General features: G+C 40.7%; 1 protein-coding gene across 1 annotated transcript in view; it reads left to right on the forward strand.

Annotated features, from left to right (window-relative positions):
- The window catches only part of prkg3 (protein kinase cGMP-dependent 3), a 57,068-nt gene that overhangs the window by 11,694 nt on the left and 27,527 nt on the right, over positions 1-17,847 (forward strand). Inside the window, exons 2-7 of the mRNA XM_034016989.3 lie at positions 5,674-5,763; positions 6,998-7,060; positions 8,405-8,534; positions 8,973-9,139; positions 12,804-12,917; positions 13,146-13,251. Coding sequence (XP_033872880.1) covers positions 5,676-5,763; positions 6,998-7,060; positions 8,405-8,534; positions 8,973-9,139; positions 12,804-12,917; positions 13,146-13,251 — 668 coding nt within the window. The 5' untranslated portion in view covers positions 5,674-5,675. The remainder of the gene's footprint in view (positions 1-5,673; positions 5,764-6,997; positions 7,061-8,404; positions 8,535-8,972; positions 9,140-12,803; positions 12,918-13,145; positions 13,252-17,847) is intronic.

The raw sequence follows: 17,847 nt of genomic DNA on the forward strand, positions 1-17,847 counted from the left end.
CCTGCTCCCACTGCAGCAGTTTCGCTGCCGGAGATCGTGGGGGAGGTCTGGAGACCTGCTCCCACTGCAGCAGTTTCGCTGCCGGAGATCGTGGGGGAGGTCCGGAGACCTGCTCCCACTGCAGCTTCTTCGCTGCCGGCAGTACTGTGGTCGGAGCCCCACCAAAGGGAGCTACCGGCTACAAAGACAGGGGGAGAGGTCAGGAGACCACTTTCCCCAGCAGCAGTTTCGCTGCAGGAGCAAACCAACAGGCTGTCAGCCGTGCCACTACCGGCAGGGGTGCTGACAGCATGGCCAGCCATGGGCCCACTGAAGCCTCCCTTCCCAGCCCGAGACTTTGTCCTGGACTGCTGGATTTTTAAGGGGGGAGGTGGCCGTTGAGGCCATGTGTGCTGCGCACAAGGGGGGGTATATGTGGCAATGCGCCCCGTCCCTGTGTGCATTTGTGTTGTATGTTGCGTGTGTAAATGTTGGTGTATAGTCATTGGTACACGGGATATAAACGGGTCTGTGTTTCACGTGTATTTAAAAAGTGTATATTTGTATTTAGGCACGGGATTGCACATCACGCACGTGCATTTAAAATATAATATGTGAACACGGGGTTTCACGTAATGAATTCACGTGCTGGGATTCAAGTGAGTAATTAATTAGTAATTGAATCCCAGCACAACGGTATAAATAGATGCACGTTTAGTCACTCGTGGTTAGGTGTTCGGTGAGTGGAGAACGTGATTGGAGACGGAGGTAAAGATAATAATAATAATAATAGTAATAGTAATAGTTAAATCTGCTCACCGTGTTTTGTCTGTGTAGTCCGTTTTTGTTTGTCTTTTTATTTTGGCGTGTAGTGCCGTGTCCCGTGTTTTTGTCTGTTAAACCCTTTTATTTTCTGTGCTGTTTGATTAAATGCTGAGCGAAACCATTCGCTCAGCTCCACCAAAACCCCAAGTCTCTGTCTGTTTACTCCCTGCTTCTGGTCTGACGCCACCCACTCCGGCCGTCTTTGTGACAGTGCACAATTAACAATACAATGGAAATTTAGTCAATACAACATGCCCGGCTATCAGCAACCAGCAACATAAAACAAACACACAGAAACCAGTGGCCGACGGCAGTCTGGTCCCTAAAACAAAACTAAAATTATAATATGCCCTTCAGCCACAAACAAAAATAATACAGAAAATAAAAATAATGCTGTTTGGATTTACCTCGGGAGAATCTGGACCCCATTCAGTTCCTTTCCTCGCTTCGAATTCAACAAGCATTAATTATTTGAAACAACACCACACAGAGCACGATAAAACACAATAAGGGAGACCAAAAATGCAACCTACCCCTTCCTTCCAGTGCTCTGCGAGACAAAAACACGCACCCAGCAACTAATCACCTCCAACCCGGAACAGCTCTTTCTCTTTCTCTGCTCTGCACCAGCTGTATTTATTGCTGGGCACCCCAACCCCGTAACCATGGTGACATATGCTACATAGGAAAGGCGTCAGAGACAGTCAACTAAATTTGAAGTCTTGTTTATTCGAGCAGGCAGCAATTACAGATAGGTAAGAAATAATTCACGATTCTCACCCAAATATCCAGGAGCGAGATGACCAAGGACAGCACCTCAACAGGGAACTTACAATTTTTGCTCAATGCTCTCAAAATGAGCGCCAGTTTTTATTAGTCGCATTTACCAAAGTAATATTGGTATTTAGGTATCTAGGCACACAAAAAATACAGTTAAACCCCCAAACCACCTCTGTTGCTGTTAAACTTCTTTTATGTATATATTTATGTATTTATTTGTCCCGGATAACATACTATCATAACATTGGCTGCTTGTAATGTGACATAAGAGCTATACAATGGCTTGTTATCGTCATCTCCCAGACACTGACAGGCATTAATAAAAACTTCAATAAAAAATAATCTTAGTAAACTGCATGTCATGTATATCATAATCAGGTTACACATATTACTACTTTAAAACAATATTTGTGATACATCAAATAACATGCATAAAATACAGTGCCAGGTTCATTCATAAACACAATCAACATAAAAATGCAATAAAGTAAATTGTCAATTTCAAGTTTATTCTAAACTTCACATCTCCATGCAAGATTGTTCAAGTTCAATAATGTTAAATAGCCAATAATCTCTTCCATGTGCAAAACGTAGTTTGTTTTTTGCATCCCAGTACTAAATAAATAATTCATACTTTGTTTGCTTTTCATTAACAAATGTTTTTATCAAATATAAACAAAGCTTTTTAAAGGAGTGGATTAGTTAAAACTGTTTTCACAGCCAAAATAACTTACAGAAAACCATGTTTACTTATTTACACCATCGTTAGGGGCAATTAACCTCTCTGTTATAAACTCAGGCTGTCTGGATACATCAACAAACTATAGTGCTATTTCTTTTGAAGTGCATGGTGTAAATGGGGTTCAGATTGAACTATGACCAGCACAAGGTACTTTTCTTTGTTATGAAGAGATGTTCATCTTTTAAACCTTTTTTTAAACTACTGTGGTTATTTCTCTGTTAATATTGACGTTTGTCGCCTTTTTATAATGTATTTTTTAAAATATTTTGGTTGTTGTTTCTGACTTTATTTCAAATTGCTATATTACTGTAACTTTATCTTTAATGCCATCTTGCCAATAGAGGTGGATATCTTAATGGGATTGGCATCATCCAAGTTAAAAGTAATAATAACAGAAATACTGTACATTAAATCAAACTATTGTCTCTATTTGTATTTGAATCTGCTAAGAGAATCCTTATTGTTTTACACTTTTATGTGCTTAAATTATTTTGTTTTCAATATTGGACTTCAGAGCCTCTCAGAATGATTACAGAAATCATAAAAGATCTAATGTATAATAAGGGCAGTTTTTCTATTCGAGTGTGTGTGAAGAGACATATGTGCAGATAACACAATAGTTTATGAAAACTGTTTATGAAACTAATAAAATCCAGCCTCAGGTTGTTAAAAGCATACAACAAAAATTGTAAACAAGCTTTATTAACATTGCCCATTTTCAGAACAGCAAACCACCCTTTACACACATAGCACCTAAACAAACTCTGACCTTGTTAAAATTGTAAAGCAGTAATTAAACCATATCTTTCTTAATTTAGTTATGATAGGACTTTGGAGTTACACAGCATTTTCCATAGATATAATTATTTTACAACCATCTTGCCAGTCATGTAGACATTTTTTATTGCAGTTAAATAAATATTCCACCTTTCCTCAACATTTAACAATAACTCAGAATAGGTTTTAATCAAGTATCTAAGTGCCTACTTAAAATGAGGGTACATGTCATCCCTGTCTAATCATCACAATAGTTCCACTGAAGTCTAACAAAATTCTTTAGGAGCCCTTCTGGGTCCATGACTGGCTCACCAGGTAAAGGCATGGCTGTGCAAAGTCAACAGTCTTCCCTGGGGTTTCCGAAGGGTGCTTGGCATCGGCTCTTGCATACAACAGGTAAAGGAGGCAAAACCGACAAGGACTGTTTCTCCTTATCATTCTACTTGTGCAAAAGCCCTTGAATTCTATGCTTTGGACTGTAAACAGCAAAATGTAGCACACATTTTTTTGTAATGGGCTGCTGTGGCAATGTGCCCCACCCTGTGTTTATTCTGTGTTATACGTTTGCTTGTGGTGTGTTAATGTTGGTTTATAGGTATTGGTGCACGGGATATAAATGGGTCTGTGTAGCACGAGTGATTTAAAATACATAATTGTATTTAGGCACGAGGATGACACAATCACTTCACGTGCAGATTAAAAGGGGTATTAGTATGGAAGCACAGGAAGTGCACAAATTAGTTCACATGCATATGTACCAAGATTCCAAATTGAATGATTAGCAATCGAGATTCGGTACACCTGCATAAAAGATGCAGTGTTTCACTCACTTGGGGTTGGGTGTTCGATGAGTAGAGAACGGGAGCCAGAATGAGAGTAAAATAAAGTAATAATTAATAACAATTGCTATTTTGACCCACCATGTTTGTTTGTCTGTTCGTCCAATGTTTTAGTGTTAGTCCGTTTTTCTGCCATGTGCTGTTTTTGTTTAAATCTTTTATTTGTGTGTTTAATAAACTCACTGAGCGCAGCAATAACTAATTTGGTTGTAGCTTCTTTTCCAAAGGCTAGAATAACCATTTTGTCCCTTGAGTGTTATGTATTTCCATACATATTGTAGCATTGCGTAGAAATGAAGGCAGACTCACACCAGGTTTTTTCAGGTTCTCGAATTCAGCAGTTTATTAAGCCGGGACTCTACACTGGACAGGTAAATGTGCTGCTTTACAAGCCAGTGCAGCGTAATGCTACTCAGTGCAGTCTCTGGTTTCTGTCTCTTGTAGTCCTGCTTCTCTTCTGTGCTCTTTCTTTCACTCTAGCTTGTCTCCCCATCTCAGCAGCAGCAGCCCGTTACTTATTTATGCGTCCAAGGCACGCCCCCAGTGCACCAGCCACCAATCCCAAGCAGACACGGCTTCCCGCTCTCGATCCCCTGATGGTTGCAACATCTCGTCCCTTGGTTTTGCCAACAATGTTGCAACTTGGTACCACTCGCGCTGCAAACCGAGAACCTGATTGGTGGTGATTCTCCCATCTCTGACATCCCCAAACACCTGCTGCATTGAACTGTTGACCCTGGGTCACAGAACCTTCCCAAACGCAGTTACAGCAGACCCAGGGTCATTACAACATCTTCAAATGCACCGTTCAAAGCATCCATTTTTTAATAGTTGCCAATTATGTTTTGTATTTTCCCCCGATCCCCAAATTGGTTATGCCAAATCGTTGCATTTTACTTAACTGTAGAACCTTGGGACAGATATATCAGTTTTAATATTATATTATGGTTTATTGTAAAGTCTGGTTTTGCTCTGAGTACCCCAGAAATATTATTATTATTATTATTATTATTATTATTATTATTATTATTATTATTATTTGTTTATTTAGCAGTTGCCTTTATCCAAGGCGACTTACAGAGACTAGGGTGTGTGAACTATGCATCAGCTGCAGAGTCACTTACAACTAAGTCTCACCCGAAAGACGAGCACAAGTAGGTTAATATCCTGTTTTTGGCTCGTTGTCCTGTTTTTCATAAATGCCAGTGTTATGGGCATTAATAAGTGTTCTTGCTTTATATGATTTATATGCATATTTGTTTTCTATTTGTAATGAATATGTGCAACTGTTAAAATATAAGCTTCTCGCGGTACACTCTGCAACACACATTTCAGTCTGGGCTACTTTGCTGTGCTCCCATAACTGAGTGTCCCCGGATTTGGTTTACAAACTATGGTCACCCTATGATATTCTTAAACAGAGATCTTTGTAAACACATGTACATTCACACTCCGCTGGCTGCAACACTTTGATAACACTATAGCAGAACTGGATAGTATTTTCAATCTACTGTTGAAATACTGTTCAATACTTACATGTTGAAAGCGAAAGTAAGTTGAAGGTCAAATGTGAGGTACAGCAAACATGACAAGTAATATAGACACCCTAGGTTGCTGCACAGATACGTTAATAGTTTTCATTAATAATGTTAAAAGAGTTAATATTTTTATATATCTTGGTTGAATTCTATGCAGTGTTTTAATGGATTTTTCAATGACTGTTTGTCCCAGCCATGGAGGTTGAGATTCAGGAGCTGAAGCTACAGCTGAAGAGACAATGCCTGCGGAACAAGGAGCTGGAGTTCCAAATACAAGAGTTAGGTAAGCAAGTCTCTCACATGTGGTTCTATTCCGGTCAATACAGCTTGCTCATTGTGCTTGACCCCTTTCAGGTGCCATTGTCTTTTGCAGCTGTTGTATTACTATTCGGTCACCCTTTTAATAAGAACATGGTTTTATTCCTTTCAGAAAATGATGGGGGCAAATTTTGCACTTGATTTAACATATGAGTTAAGAGTTTGGGGGTCAACTTTGATCCTGATCTATCATTTGAGACTCACATTAGGGAAGTTACTAAAGTATCTTTTTACCATTTGAGAAATATAGCCAAACTTAGACCAATTATTTCCATATCTGATGCAGAGAGTCTAATGCATGCCTTTGTTTCATCTAGAATTGATTATTGTAATGCACTTTTTTCTGGTGTCCCAAAACGTGTGTTATCCCGCTTGCAGCTTGTTCAGACTACTGCCACTAGAATTCTGACTAAAACCAGGAAAAGTGAACATATTACCACTGTTTTGGCCTCTTTACACTGGCTCACTGTGCAGTATAGAATTGATTTTAAGATTTTACTGTTAACATACAACACCCTGAATGGATTAGCACCTAGTTATTAGGACTTACTGACCACGTATATCCCAAACTGCACTCTGCAATCACAAGATGCGGGGCTGCTGGTTATTCCTAGGGTCAACAAAAGCAACATGGGAGGTAGGGCTTTTTCTTGTAGAGCTCCTAAATTATGGAATGCTCTGCCTTTGTTTGTCCGGGAAGCTGGGACTGTTACAGTTTTCAAGTCAAGACTAAAAACACACTTTTATAAAATGGCTTTCTTATCTTAGTGGGTTTTTAATGTAACTTTAAAATTGCTACTTCTGTATTATTATGTGTATACTGTTATTTAAATGGTCTGACTAGGGCAGTTGTATGTATGACATGCTATACAAATGTATTGTGGTTTGTTCTTTTTTTTCTGCTATGTACTGTACAGTGCTTTGTGATACTTTTGTATAAAAAGCACTAGATAATGCAATAAATAAATAAAAATAAATATGTTGTGGTTCCAGTCAAAAGAACTTTAGAAGAAAGGGCTACATTTTTATGTATGAATTTAGAATTTAAACGCATATAATGTTTTAAATATCTTCTTATTTTTTATTTGACTCTCAAGACTTTTGTACCCTAATATTAATATCAAATCTTCAGTTTTATAAATTTAGACTCTTTGGACTCTTATGAATAATACTGCTTTGTATCTGTTCTCTTTCTTTAGAAAATCTTCTCAAAGAGAAAGACAATCTAGTCCAGGATTTACAAACCCGGTTTGGAGTTTTAGGTAAAGTACATGTTACAGAATATGCATTGTATATGTTTTATAACTCAGAAAAGCACAATCAAGTGTAGTATAGTAAAGGGAGTGTTGGGTGATGCAGCACTAATTGTCATGCCTGTCTTCTGTGAAGGACTGGCTTCACATCTTCACCAGTGAAATGAGTTTGGTGGTCTCAAGTCCTCAGTGCATAAAACATGAAAAGCAGGGTGTTTGATTGGTTTGATTTTCAAAATTGTTTTCATGTAGAAAGCACATACAGTATTACTCTAGCTCTTGTGTTCATTACTTTGTACAAATGGAACTATCTAGCATTGAGTTGTTATTAATACTTTAAACCCACCTCAACTACTGAGTGGCAGCAAATTCCTACATTTCTATTGGAGACTCCACAGACCGAGAGGCTTGTACACACCTGCGATTTAAAACGAGATCACAGGTAGAAAAGGAGATTGTTCCTGCTCGTGTGACTTTTATTACAGTTAGATTGGAAGGATTTACACGCTTGTGGGATTTAAAATAGAATTGGAAATTGTGGCCAAATGTAAAAAAATACCTAGACACACAAAAACCCCAGAAGAGTATGCCCGTGACCATGAGGATTTTGTTGTGACTTTATGAAGCAAAGGAAAGAAGGTACAAGTGTGCAAGTACTGCCGAGTTACTAAAAATATTGTGACAAAAAAAAAAAAACGGCAAAGAATTTTGGAAAGTAATCAAACAATACAGTATATAAAAAGCAAAAGACAAGAAAAAAAATTCGGGCTATCTACATAAAACTCAAAATAGCTAAATTAATAATAGCTGAAATTAATAAACACTGAAAAAAGAAGCCCTAATTATAGCGTACATTTTTCAAAGGTTAGCATTCAAAGATTATTAGTAATACAGACACAGTTATTGCAATTATACCTCTAGGTGCAGTATAATGGTCGTCGAGTTTAAATACAGTTACAGTGTAGGTTCGCAATATCTACCCAAAACTGGGGGTATTCTTTCAGGTCCAGGAGTGAAGGATGTCATTGTGAGTCTCCCAAATAGCCCAATGATGTATCCAACTTAAGAGTGTGTATATGCTGCAGCTAACAGATATTATACCAAGTCATCGCTATCACCCCATTTACTTCAACCTTTGTTCGGTCCACTCTGCCACATAAGCAATCTTTATTCTATTCACTCTCCCTTGTATAAATCTTGATAAGACCAGTTTTAACCAAACCGGTGGATTGTTATAGTGAACGGTCATAACTCTTATTTCAAAACATACAATTTAACCCTTCAGTAGTAAATTGACTCATGTCCATGAAGTATGTGGTATATTGAACATTGAGATGTTGTGTGGTCCTGCAGATATCCATGATGAGCATTCAAGCACGGAGTGTGACCATGAGGTACGGAACAGTCGCACAGCCGCCATTGCCCCTGAGCCTCTCCAGGAAGACTGTGACAACTTAGCACAGAGGATTCAAAAGTCTTCCAGGTACACTGCTTTCTGAGCCTCTCATTTATATGGCATTTGCCCCATAATGCCATTACAGTAGTACTTTTATACTTGTTATACTGTAACACAAATAGCACAGTCTCTCTCTCTCGCTCTCTCTCTCTCTCTCTCTCTCTCTCTCTCTCTCTCTCTCTCTCTCTCTCTCTCTATATATATATATATATATATATATATATATATATATATATATAAAGGTGGAGCACTGTACAGTATGTGTGAAAGTAGGGAATAATCCCAGAGCTAATGGATTGATAATTGTAGCATTGAAAGACTAAAACTAAGTAAAAAGAAACATAATTTGCTTCATAATTAGTATAACATAGACCTAAATAAACTATTAGAAAAATATAAAACATAAAAATGCATAATTTGATACTAAAGCTAAACTCTTTTTTTTTAAATGTTGTGCTGCCCCAGTGAAACAAACCTAATTGTGAAGGCCATCTACCAGAATGACTTTCTGAACCGCCTGGATGATGAACAGATCAATATGATGGTGGAGTGTCTGTGTGCAGCTGAGTGGAGTCAGGGAGAGACTGTTATTAGAGAGGGGACAGAGGGCAACACCTTGTACATTGTGGCAGGTAACTCTCTCTATTACAGTACTTGCGTTTTTGTTCTATATATTGAAACATCTAGTTGGTTCATATACCATGTTTTTATAGTCATGGGTTGTTACAATACATTCTAGATTACCAAATATATTAATAGTTATTTGATCCTGTGATAGGGTAACCTAGTAATTAACTTACACTAAATATAAAACTATAGTGCTAAATAAACACTAGTAATTTAGCACAGTGTAAAGTTCAACACTTTTGCACTTTGTTGTTTGCTGATACAAAGAAAAAATCAAAACAGGCTTCCTGAATTTAGAAACAGACAGCTCTCTAGCAGCAGAGCTTGTCTGTTGTTTTAACACACTGCACTTTTATCAGCCCTTACTACCAGGGCTGGCCTTAGGCTGTGCGGGACCCTAGGCGGTGATGATTAGTGCGGGGTCCAGAACATCCAATTAATGCTACAGTATCAACCATATCTTAGTTAGTATATAGGTGCATCATGTAATCATAGGCACCTACATATACTAATGTTAAGATACAGTAAATAATATTAATGATATTCAAATGTTAATGAATACTTTTTTCAGGTTGTTTGTTAGACTTTATCATTTTATATAATTCACAACTTCAAAGCACTCAGAATTCTAGTCTACTTCAAACATATCACATATTTTTTTCTAAAATGACCATGCCCCAATAGGTGAAAAATACGGTAATGCTCGTATTCTGACAGGCCAGCGGCGAGAATAACCAGGCATAAATAAATAAATAAATAAATAATAAAAAAATCCCTTTTTGACACTTGACACTCTCGCCACTTTTTACAAAAAAAAATATTTACAAATGAACCCCTGGGCATTATCAAATCCTTTTTTTCATTTTATGTTCTAAATTATGTAAGAACATAAATTACAAAGCTGTTTTCCTAGTCCTTTATCAAATCTGATTATTCTAAATTCTTGGTAACTTCGCTCACATTTGACAGTATGGACACATTTTCCTCGTTGAGCGCAAATATGTCTTGATCAATTTCAGCCTGGAAAAGCTGCGCTCACCAGAAGCAGCCGTCACTGGAATGATCTGTTGGCTCATCTGTTTCCATGCATGTACTGCAGCATTTTCACAGGACTCATACCTGCGAGGTGTCAACATGATGAGCTGCAGCTACAGCGTCAGGGGTGCAAATCATTTAGAAAATTAGTTTTTAGTGTTTCGTGTTACAGTAAATGTTTTTAACAAAATGTACCCCAAATCTAATCACCCCCATGTTTGTAATATTTTGTGCAAAGGAAATTCTGCCACATCTCTCTCATCCATGGCAAGACTCAGCAGTCTGTAATATTATTTAATTTTGTCTTAGACAAAAAATAGTTTGTAAACAAACATGTACTTAAAAGAGGGTAGTTTAATTATTATTATTATTATTATTATTATTATTATTATTATTATTATTATTATTATTATTATTATTATTATTATTGGTATATAAAGAGTATTTTACTGGGTAAAAAAAAATCTAATTCACAAAATGATGAATGGTATTAGAAACAATTGTGATGCATATTTATGCATATATATTTATATTATAATCTCTTAACCCCCCAAATTGCTATATTAAGAAACCTAAAACGGCAGATCTGAATAGCCCAGACGTTCGACATATTAACGAAACAATAGCTTGTCAATTCAGCTACATTGTATTAATGGAGTAGATTTACATTAGCTGCAACAACTGATTTAATTGTAACATAAATCTGTGATTATATACATCTAACCAAAGCATCAGCATTTTTTAATCAACAATGTGTTTATAAACTAGCAAAGCTTAACTTTCACTGTAAATGAAGAGGATTGCGATCACGAGACATGATCTCCTCACTACAAAAAGGATATTACTGCTCTAGAAAGAATGTAAACTAGAGTGACCAGAATTATTCCTGTTTTAAAAGGCATGTCATATGCAGACATGCTAAAATAATTGAATCTATTCAGTCTTGAACAAAGAAGACTATGCGACAATCTGATTCAAGCATTCAGAATTCTAAAAGCTATTGACAATGTCGACCCAGGGGACTTTTTCGACCTGAAAAAAGAAACAAGGGCCAGGGGTCACAAATGGAGATTAGATAAAGGGGCATTCAGAACAGAAAATAGTAGGCACTTTTTTACACAGAGAATTGTGGGAGTCTGGAACCAACCCCAGTAATGTTGTTGAAGCTGACACCCTGGGATCCTTCAAGAAGCTGCTTGATGAGATTCTGGAATCAATAAACTACTAACAACCAAATGAGCAAGATGGGCTGAATGGCCTCCTCTCGTTTGTAAACTTTCTTATTTCTTATGTTTACAATGTATTGTACCTGTTAAGTTTACTAATTGACCATATAACTTTTTGACTTGTTACACAAAGATTTAATTGATAACTGTGTAAAAGTGTGGTTTACTACGACTGGGAAAGTGTTCCCACACGACACAAACCTTCTCTCCTATGTATGTGGATGAGTGTGGGTGGGTCATATGAGTAGTCCAGACTCAATGAGAAACTATCATCTATAGTTGCTAAAAAATAAATTTCTTTGCGCTAGAAATTAAGAAATTAATTTCTTTGCGCTAGAAATTAAGTTTAATAAAACTGAAGTTCGGGAGGAGGGACGGCACCCACACATTACGTCATCTAATTGTAACCTATTGAAATATATAAATAACCACATAACTCACCCTCTCTCGCATTTTGATTCATTCACATCCCTCCACCTCTCCATCTCCGCCAGGAACTTATCTTAATTACAATCACTATGGGGGGTCTCCTGCCTCGTCCAAACGGCCAGGCAGTGGTCCCTCAAACCTTCACATACCTCGCATTCTTTGCATTTGCATTATCATAAATAAAACCTTTACTCATATTCTGTGTCGGGGGGTTTTGTCCTGAAGTTACTGAATGTAATCTTGCTGGCGCTGTATGAGGTAACCCAAATTTGCACTGAGCATTTTGCACACACGTAACGAACACATTCAATCTTACGGCAGACCGGTTCAGCGCGGGACTGTCTAAAGGGTGGGGCCCTAGGCGGCCACCTCACTCGCCTTGCCTTAAGGCTGGCCCTGCTTACTATTCAAGCCTACTGTCCAGAATGAGAGTCTCAGTTACGGTTATATGTCAGAGTAGTCCTTTAATTTGTCAACTAGCGTGTCAATAAAATAATTGCCCCTAATTGATGTATAAATAACAATTATTTTCCAATATCCTCGTGGATACAGTATGTCCTGCTCTGCATAATATTAAGACTGGGCACACTTTAAAACACAGCAATTAAGCAATAAGCACATACTGTTTACAATGGGGAAAGCTGACTTCCTATTTTACAAGGGAAAAGTGTGAGCAAATACAAATTTGTGGGCAGCCCACAGCACGGACTTGCCACTACCACTATGTAACTGTGGCACACTAATGTGACACATAAAACAGGGCTCTCCTTTCATATAGTACATTATAGGATGCAGTAAACCACCTATGCTACATTTGTTAATAAAGAGATTTGGATACAGGGATAGAGTGTTTCCTGTAGATAAAATTCCTACACCTTACTTACACCACCTGTGATGTCAGGTCTTTCATATACAAAGAATGTCTGATTCTCTTTGGAAGTCTTGTTTTAAAGCATGGTTTCTTGGGCTTGGTTTCCAGCTGGGGAGCTCCGGGTAACCCAGGGTGGCCGTGTTCTGCGCACCCTGTCCCAAGGGGATGTCTTCGGGGAGCTGGCCATTCTCTACAACTGTAAACGTACAGCCACTGTCACAGGTATCATGATAGCACAACTCCTTAACCCATATGGAATAGGCATAGTCATTTTATATTCCTAAATGCTACCTTGTTAAAAAGTGACTATTTAAAGTACAAGTTGTTTCTATTTAAAGTGGTTTCTATTTGTCCCATAATATAATTTCACTTGCTTGTCCTGCTATCTGGTAATATAGATTTGTCATAAGAACATTATTAAATGCTCCTTGTTGTTCTGTCTCAAAACAGCTATCACAAATGTCCAGCTCTGGTGTATTGAAAGGCAGACATATCGAGCAATCATGACAAACAAATCGAAAAGAAAACGGGAGCAGATCATGGGCTTCCTCAAGACGTGAGTTGTTATTGAGAGCTGGGTGGAAATGCTGAGGCTGAACCAGATCAGAGGCTGGGTGCTCACAATTTGCTCTGTTTATTGCATGAATTAGTATTTTCTTAAATCATTTTTTCCTAACTGAGATCAATTTAAAAAATAAATAAATAAATCGGAGCAACAGTGACACTGGGCAGCAGTGTGTATATACACTTACACATGCTTCTGAATAGTCTTGCGTGAAAAAATTGGATTTAGTATAAAACATAAACAGGTACTTGTAGGATTGACTGCTATTTTCATATTCTACAGTGAGCTATGTATGACACATTATAAATTATGTGTTTTTTAAATGCATGAGATAAGCAAGTCTGTACGTGAGAGTCTCACGCTCACGAATGTGTGGGACTTGATATGTCTGCATCTCTGCAAGGTATTTATGTATTTGTTTCTTTATGTACTGTATGTATACATTCAAGTATTGAATATAGGGTTACATATTTACAACAGGGACTTTTACTAACACTTTAACTTGGATGCAAATTACGATTGTAAGTCGCCCTGGATAAGGGCGTCTGCTAAGAAATAAATAATAATAATAATAATAATAATAATAATAATAATAATAATAATAATAATAATATTAAAGCTAATTAAACTGTTAAAAAAATACTGAGGGTGTTAATCAGTAGTGTACTCAGCAATATATATATATATATATAGAGAGAGAGAGAGAGAGAGAGAGAGAGAGAGAGAGAGAGAGAGAGAGGAGGGCGATAGTGGAAAATTTGTCTGATGTGTAGTCTCTTTCAGGCAACCAGGGTTACGGTAAGTAACCTAACGTTCCCTTTCATTTCGAAGACGACCACCAGCGACATTATGTATGGGATAATGTATACCAGAGCCGTCGCTAGGGAGAAAGAATGGCAGCATATAATGGATGCATCAGAACCGCATAACCCAAGGCATAGCGGTGCGAGCTTACACCCTCAAGGACCCTTGTGCCTAATGAAGGCAGAGCAGGATCTACCACATTAAGACGGTAGAACCTGGAGAAACTATGCGGCATAGCCCAGCTAGCCGCAGTAGAAATATCAGATACCGAGGCCCCTCTGAAGAGGGCCCAAGATGTAGCCAACCCTCTAGTGGAGTGTGTGGCAACCCTCCCAGGTCGGGGCAAGCCAGCACCATCATACGCAGTCGAGACTGTGTCCACAATCCAATGTGACAGACGCTGCTTAGAGAGGGACTGTCCTAGTGTCCGTGTCCTGTGACAGACAAAGAGCTGGTCAGACTGATGCAGAGCTCTTGTCCTATCCACGTAGCATCTCAATGTCCGCACTGGACAGAGGAAATTCAATCTCTCATCCTCCGTTGAAACAAACAGGGGTGGATGGAAGGACTCCAGTTCCACAGACTGATTAATGTGGAAGGCTGTGATCACCTTGGGGAGGAAAACAGGGTTGGTGCGCAGAGACACCCTGCTGCCATCCTCCCAAATACGCATACAGGAGCTGTGCACAAACAGCACCTGCAGCTCACTGACCTGCTTAGCGGAGGTGATAGCCACGAGGAAGGCTGTCTTCATAGACAGGTACTTCAGCTCTATGGAGTGTATGGGCTCAAACAGGGCCTTCATGAGAGCCTCCAGTACAATATCAAGACTCCATTCAGGTAGAACAGTCCCCCTGGCAGGGTGTAATCGCTGAGCGCCTTTAAGAAATCGGGTAGCCAAGAAATGCACACCCGGAGACACTGAATCTACGAGGGCATGGCATGCAGAAATAGCCGCTAAATACACCTTCAAAGTGAAAGGTGACCTACCACCATCAAGCAGTTCTTGCAGAAACTGTAAGATAACATAGGGCAAGATATGGGGTCATGGCTTCTAGCCAGACATCAAGCTTGAAAATACCTCCACTTGTAGGTGTACAAAGACCTAGTGGAGTCTGCCCTAGCATTCTGCAAAGTACCCACAACCGCATCCGATAGCCCTAGGGCTAACCAGCAGTCCCTTTCAGGGGTCAGACCAATAGCTGGAACCTCCCCGGTTCCGGGTGCCAAAGAGTGCCTGTCACCTGACTGAGGAGATCCATGCACAGTGGGAGCTCCCAGGGCTGGCCGTGTAACAGCTGGCACAGGGTCGAGAACCAGATTCTCCTGGGCCACCTGGGGGCCACTAGGAGAACTGGTGTCTCCTCTAACCGGACCTTTTCAAAAAAGGCCGGGAGCAGTGGTATAGATGGGAAAGCGTACAAAAACGCTTTGGGCCATTCGTGCGCTAGGGCGTCCACACCGAGTGGACCACCTAAGGGGTGGAGGGAGTACCACAGGGGGCAGTGTGTCATCTCCGCCAAGGCAAAGAGATCGACCTGCTCTCTCCCGAATCATTCCCGAATGCGCTCCACTACCTGAGGGTGGAGTCGCCACTCTGACGGAAGGGGACCCTCAAGAGGAGGTCCGCTGTCCAGTTCACCGCTCCGGGAATGTGCTTCACCTGCAGGGACAGCAAGTTCCTCTGAGCCTAGATCAAAAGCCTGAAGGCAATGCAATGCAATCCCAGAGACTGTAGGCCACCCTGGTGGCTGACATACGCCACCACTGTTGTGTTGTCTGTCCAGACCAACATATGCGTACCTCTTAGCACTGGGAGGAAATGACGGAGTGCATATAAACATGCTGGTGCCTGCAGCTCCAGCATGTTTATATGCAGGGACGTCCAGCAGTCCGACCGGGATCTGCGGTCTCCTCTGCCTTCCTAGACTGCCCCCCAACCGAAGTTGGAGGCACCTGTAATCACCACTTGGTGGTTGAAGACCTCTCCCACATGTACACCCTCGCGCAGGTGAGAGGTCGTCCGCCACCAGCGTAGGGCTGCCGAGCACACGTGAGACCGTCAGCTGACGGTGTCTGTCTCTCTTCGGATTTAGGTGGAACACATTGAGCCATGCTTGTAGCGGGTGCATGTGAAGTAGACCCAGCCGAATGGCCGATCAGACCCAACACTTTCTGGCACAATAGGAGGGTGACCTGCGATCCCTGTCGAAACAGGTAGAGGCAACCCTGAATAGTTGCAACTAGCTGCGCATCATACTGGAATCTAGCCGGAGCTCCAAGTACGTCATACACTGCATCGGTGTAAGCCGACTCTTTGCATCATTGATGGTGAGGCCCAGCCTCGCCAGATGCTCTGTCGCAACCACCGTGTGGGCCACTACTCCCTCTCGCGACTGGGAACAGATCAACCAGTCATTGAGATAGTTTATTACTCTGATCCCCTGCAGCCACAGGGGGGCCAGGAAAGCATCTACGCACTTTGGAAACATACAAGGAGCTAGGGAGAGACCGAATGGCAGCACAGCAAACTCGTAAACGCTTCCTTGAAAAGAGAAGCAGAGATACTTCCTTTGCTCTGGACAAATGGGAACATGAAAGTATGCGTCCCGTAAGTCCACGGTGGTGAACCAGTCGCCCAGCCGGAGAGTCTGGAGAATGTGACGGTGAGTCAGCATCTGGAGCCTCCTCTCTTTTAAGAGCCCATTGAGAAACCTCAGGTCTGGGATGAGACGAAAGCCACAATCTTTTTTGGGCACCAGAAAATACCTTGAGTAGTAACCCTCTCTCTTCCTTCTGAAGTACCAAGGCCTGGAGAGGGTCTATCACAAAAGTATTTGTGATACTTCAAAAGGGAGGAGGTCCCAAGCGGAACTGAAGCGCGTAACCATTGTGCACGGTGGCGAGCACCCAGGTGTCCGAGATGCAAGCACGCCATTACTGCAGCTATTGTGCCGTAAAGGGGGTCTGAGGCTGCCAGCCTTCAGGGGTGGCTGTCTAGGGTGTGTGGGTTGGCCATGTCCTACATTCCCTCTGCCTGCTTGGTGGGCCCAGTTGTTCGCTGCTGGTGTTCCCTGTAGGCGATGCCTTAGGTCACCCAGTGGAGTCGTGGGGACTGGAACTGTCCTGGTGACAGTCTGCATCGGAGGAGCTCGCCAGCGGTTCGACCTGCCCCACGTGGGAGTGCGGGGATGGAGCAACACGGCCACCTGCCGGGACGCCTCACGTTCCCAGTGGTATCTCTGCAGGATCTCCTCCACGGCTAGCCCAAAGGTGTGTCCCAGGGATATAGGCGTGTCTAGCAGCACAGCCTTATCTGCATCAGGGACCGTGGCTTGCAACAACCACAGCTGTCTCTGAGCCACAATCAAGCTAGCCAGGCTCCAGCCAAGAGCTTGCCCTTGGTGACCAGAGATCTGCAGCAGCGTGCTGAACAGGAGATGTAGCTCCGTGGCCACCGGCTCAGGGAGCAGGGCCTCGCGCAGCACATTGTATATAATGCATATATACTAATTATATACTGACTAGTATCTTGGCTGTCCATATTTAAAAGAGGTACAATTTCATTCGTTACTACATCAACTTGTGGAGTCCCCTTTGGAGATAGCGCTGTCAATCATGGTACTGCATCCGGGGTTTAGCTTCACAGACTGAGTTAAAATAAATTAAAATAAGTAGCAAAATATTAAATGGATAAAGTCAGGATCCACAAGAACCACAAAACATAAGTAACCTAAGGAATTCAAATAAAATTACCCACAGAGAATTATTAAATTGACGAAT

This window comes from Acipenser ruthenus, chromosome 6, assembly GCF_902713425.1.
Source record: "Acipenser ruthenus chromosome 6, fAciRut3.2 maternal haplotype, whole genome shotgun sequence".
In the NCBI taxonomy this organism is placed as follows: Eukaryota; Metazoa; Chordata; class Actinopteri; order Acipenseriformes; family Acipenseridae; genus Acipenser; species Acipenser ruthenus.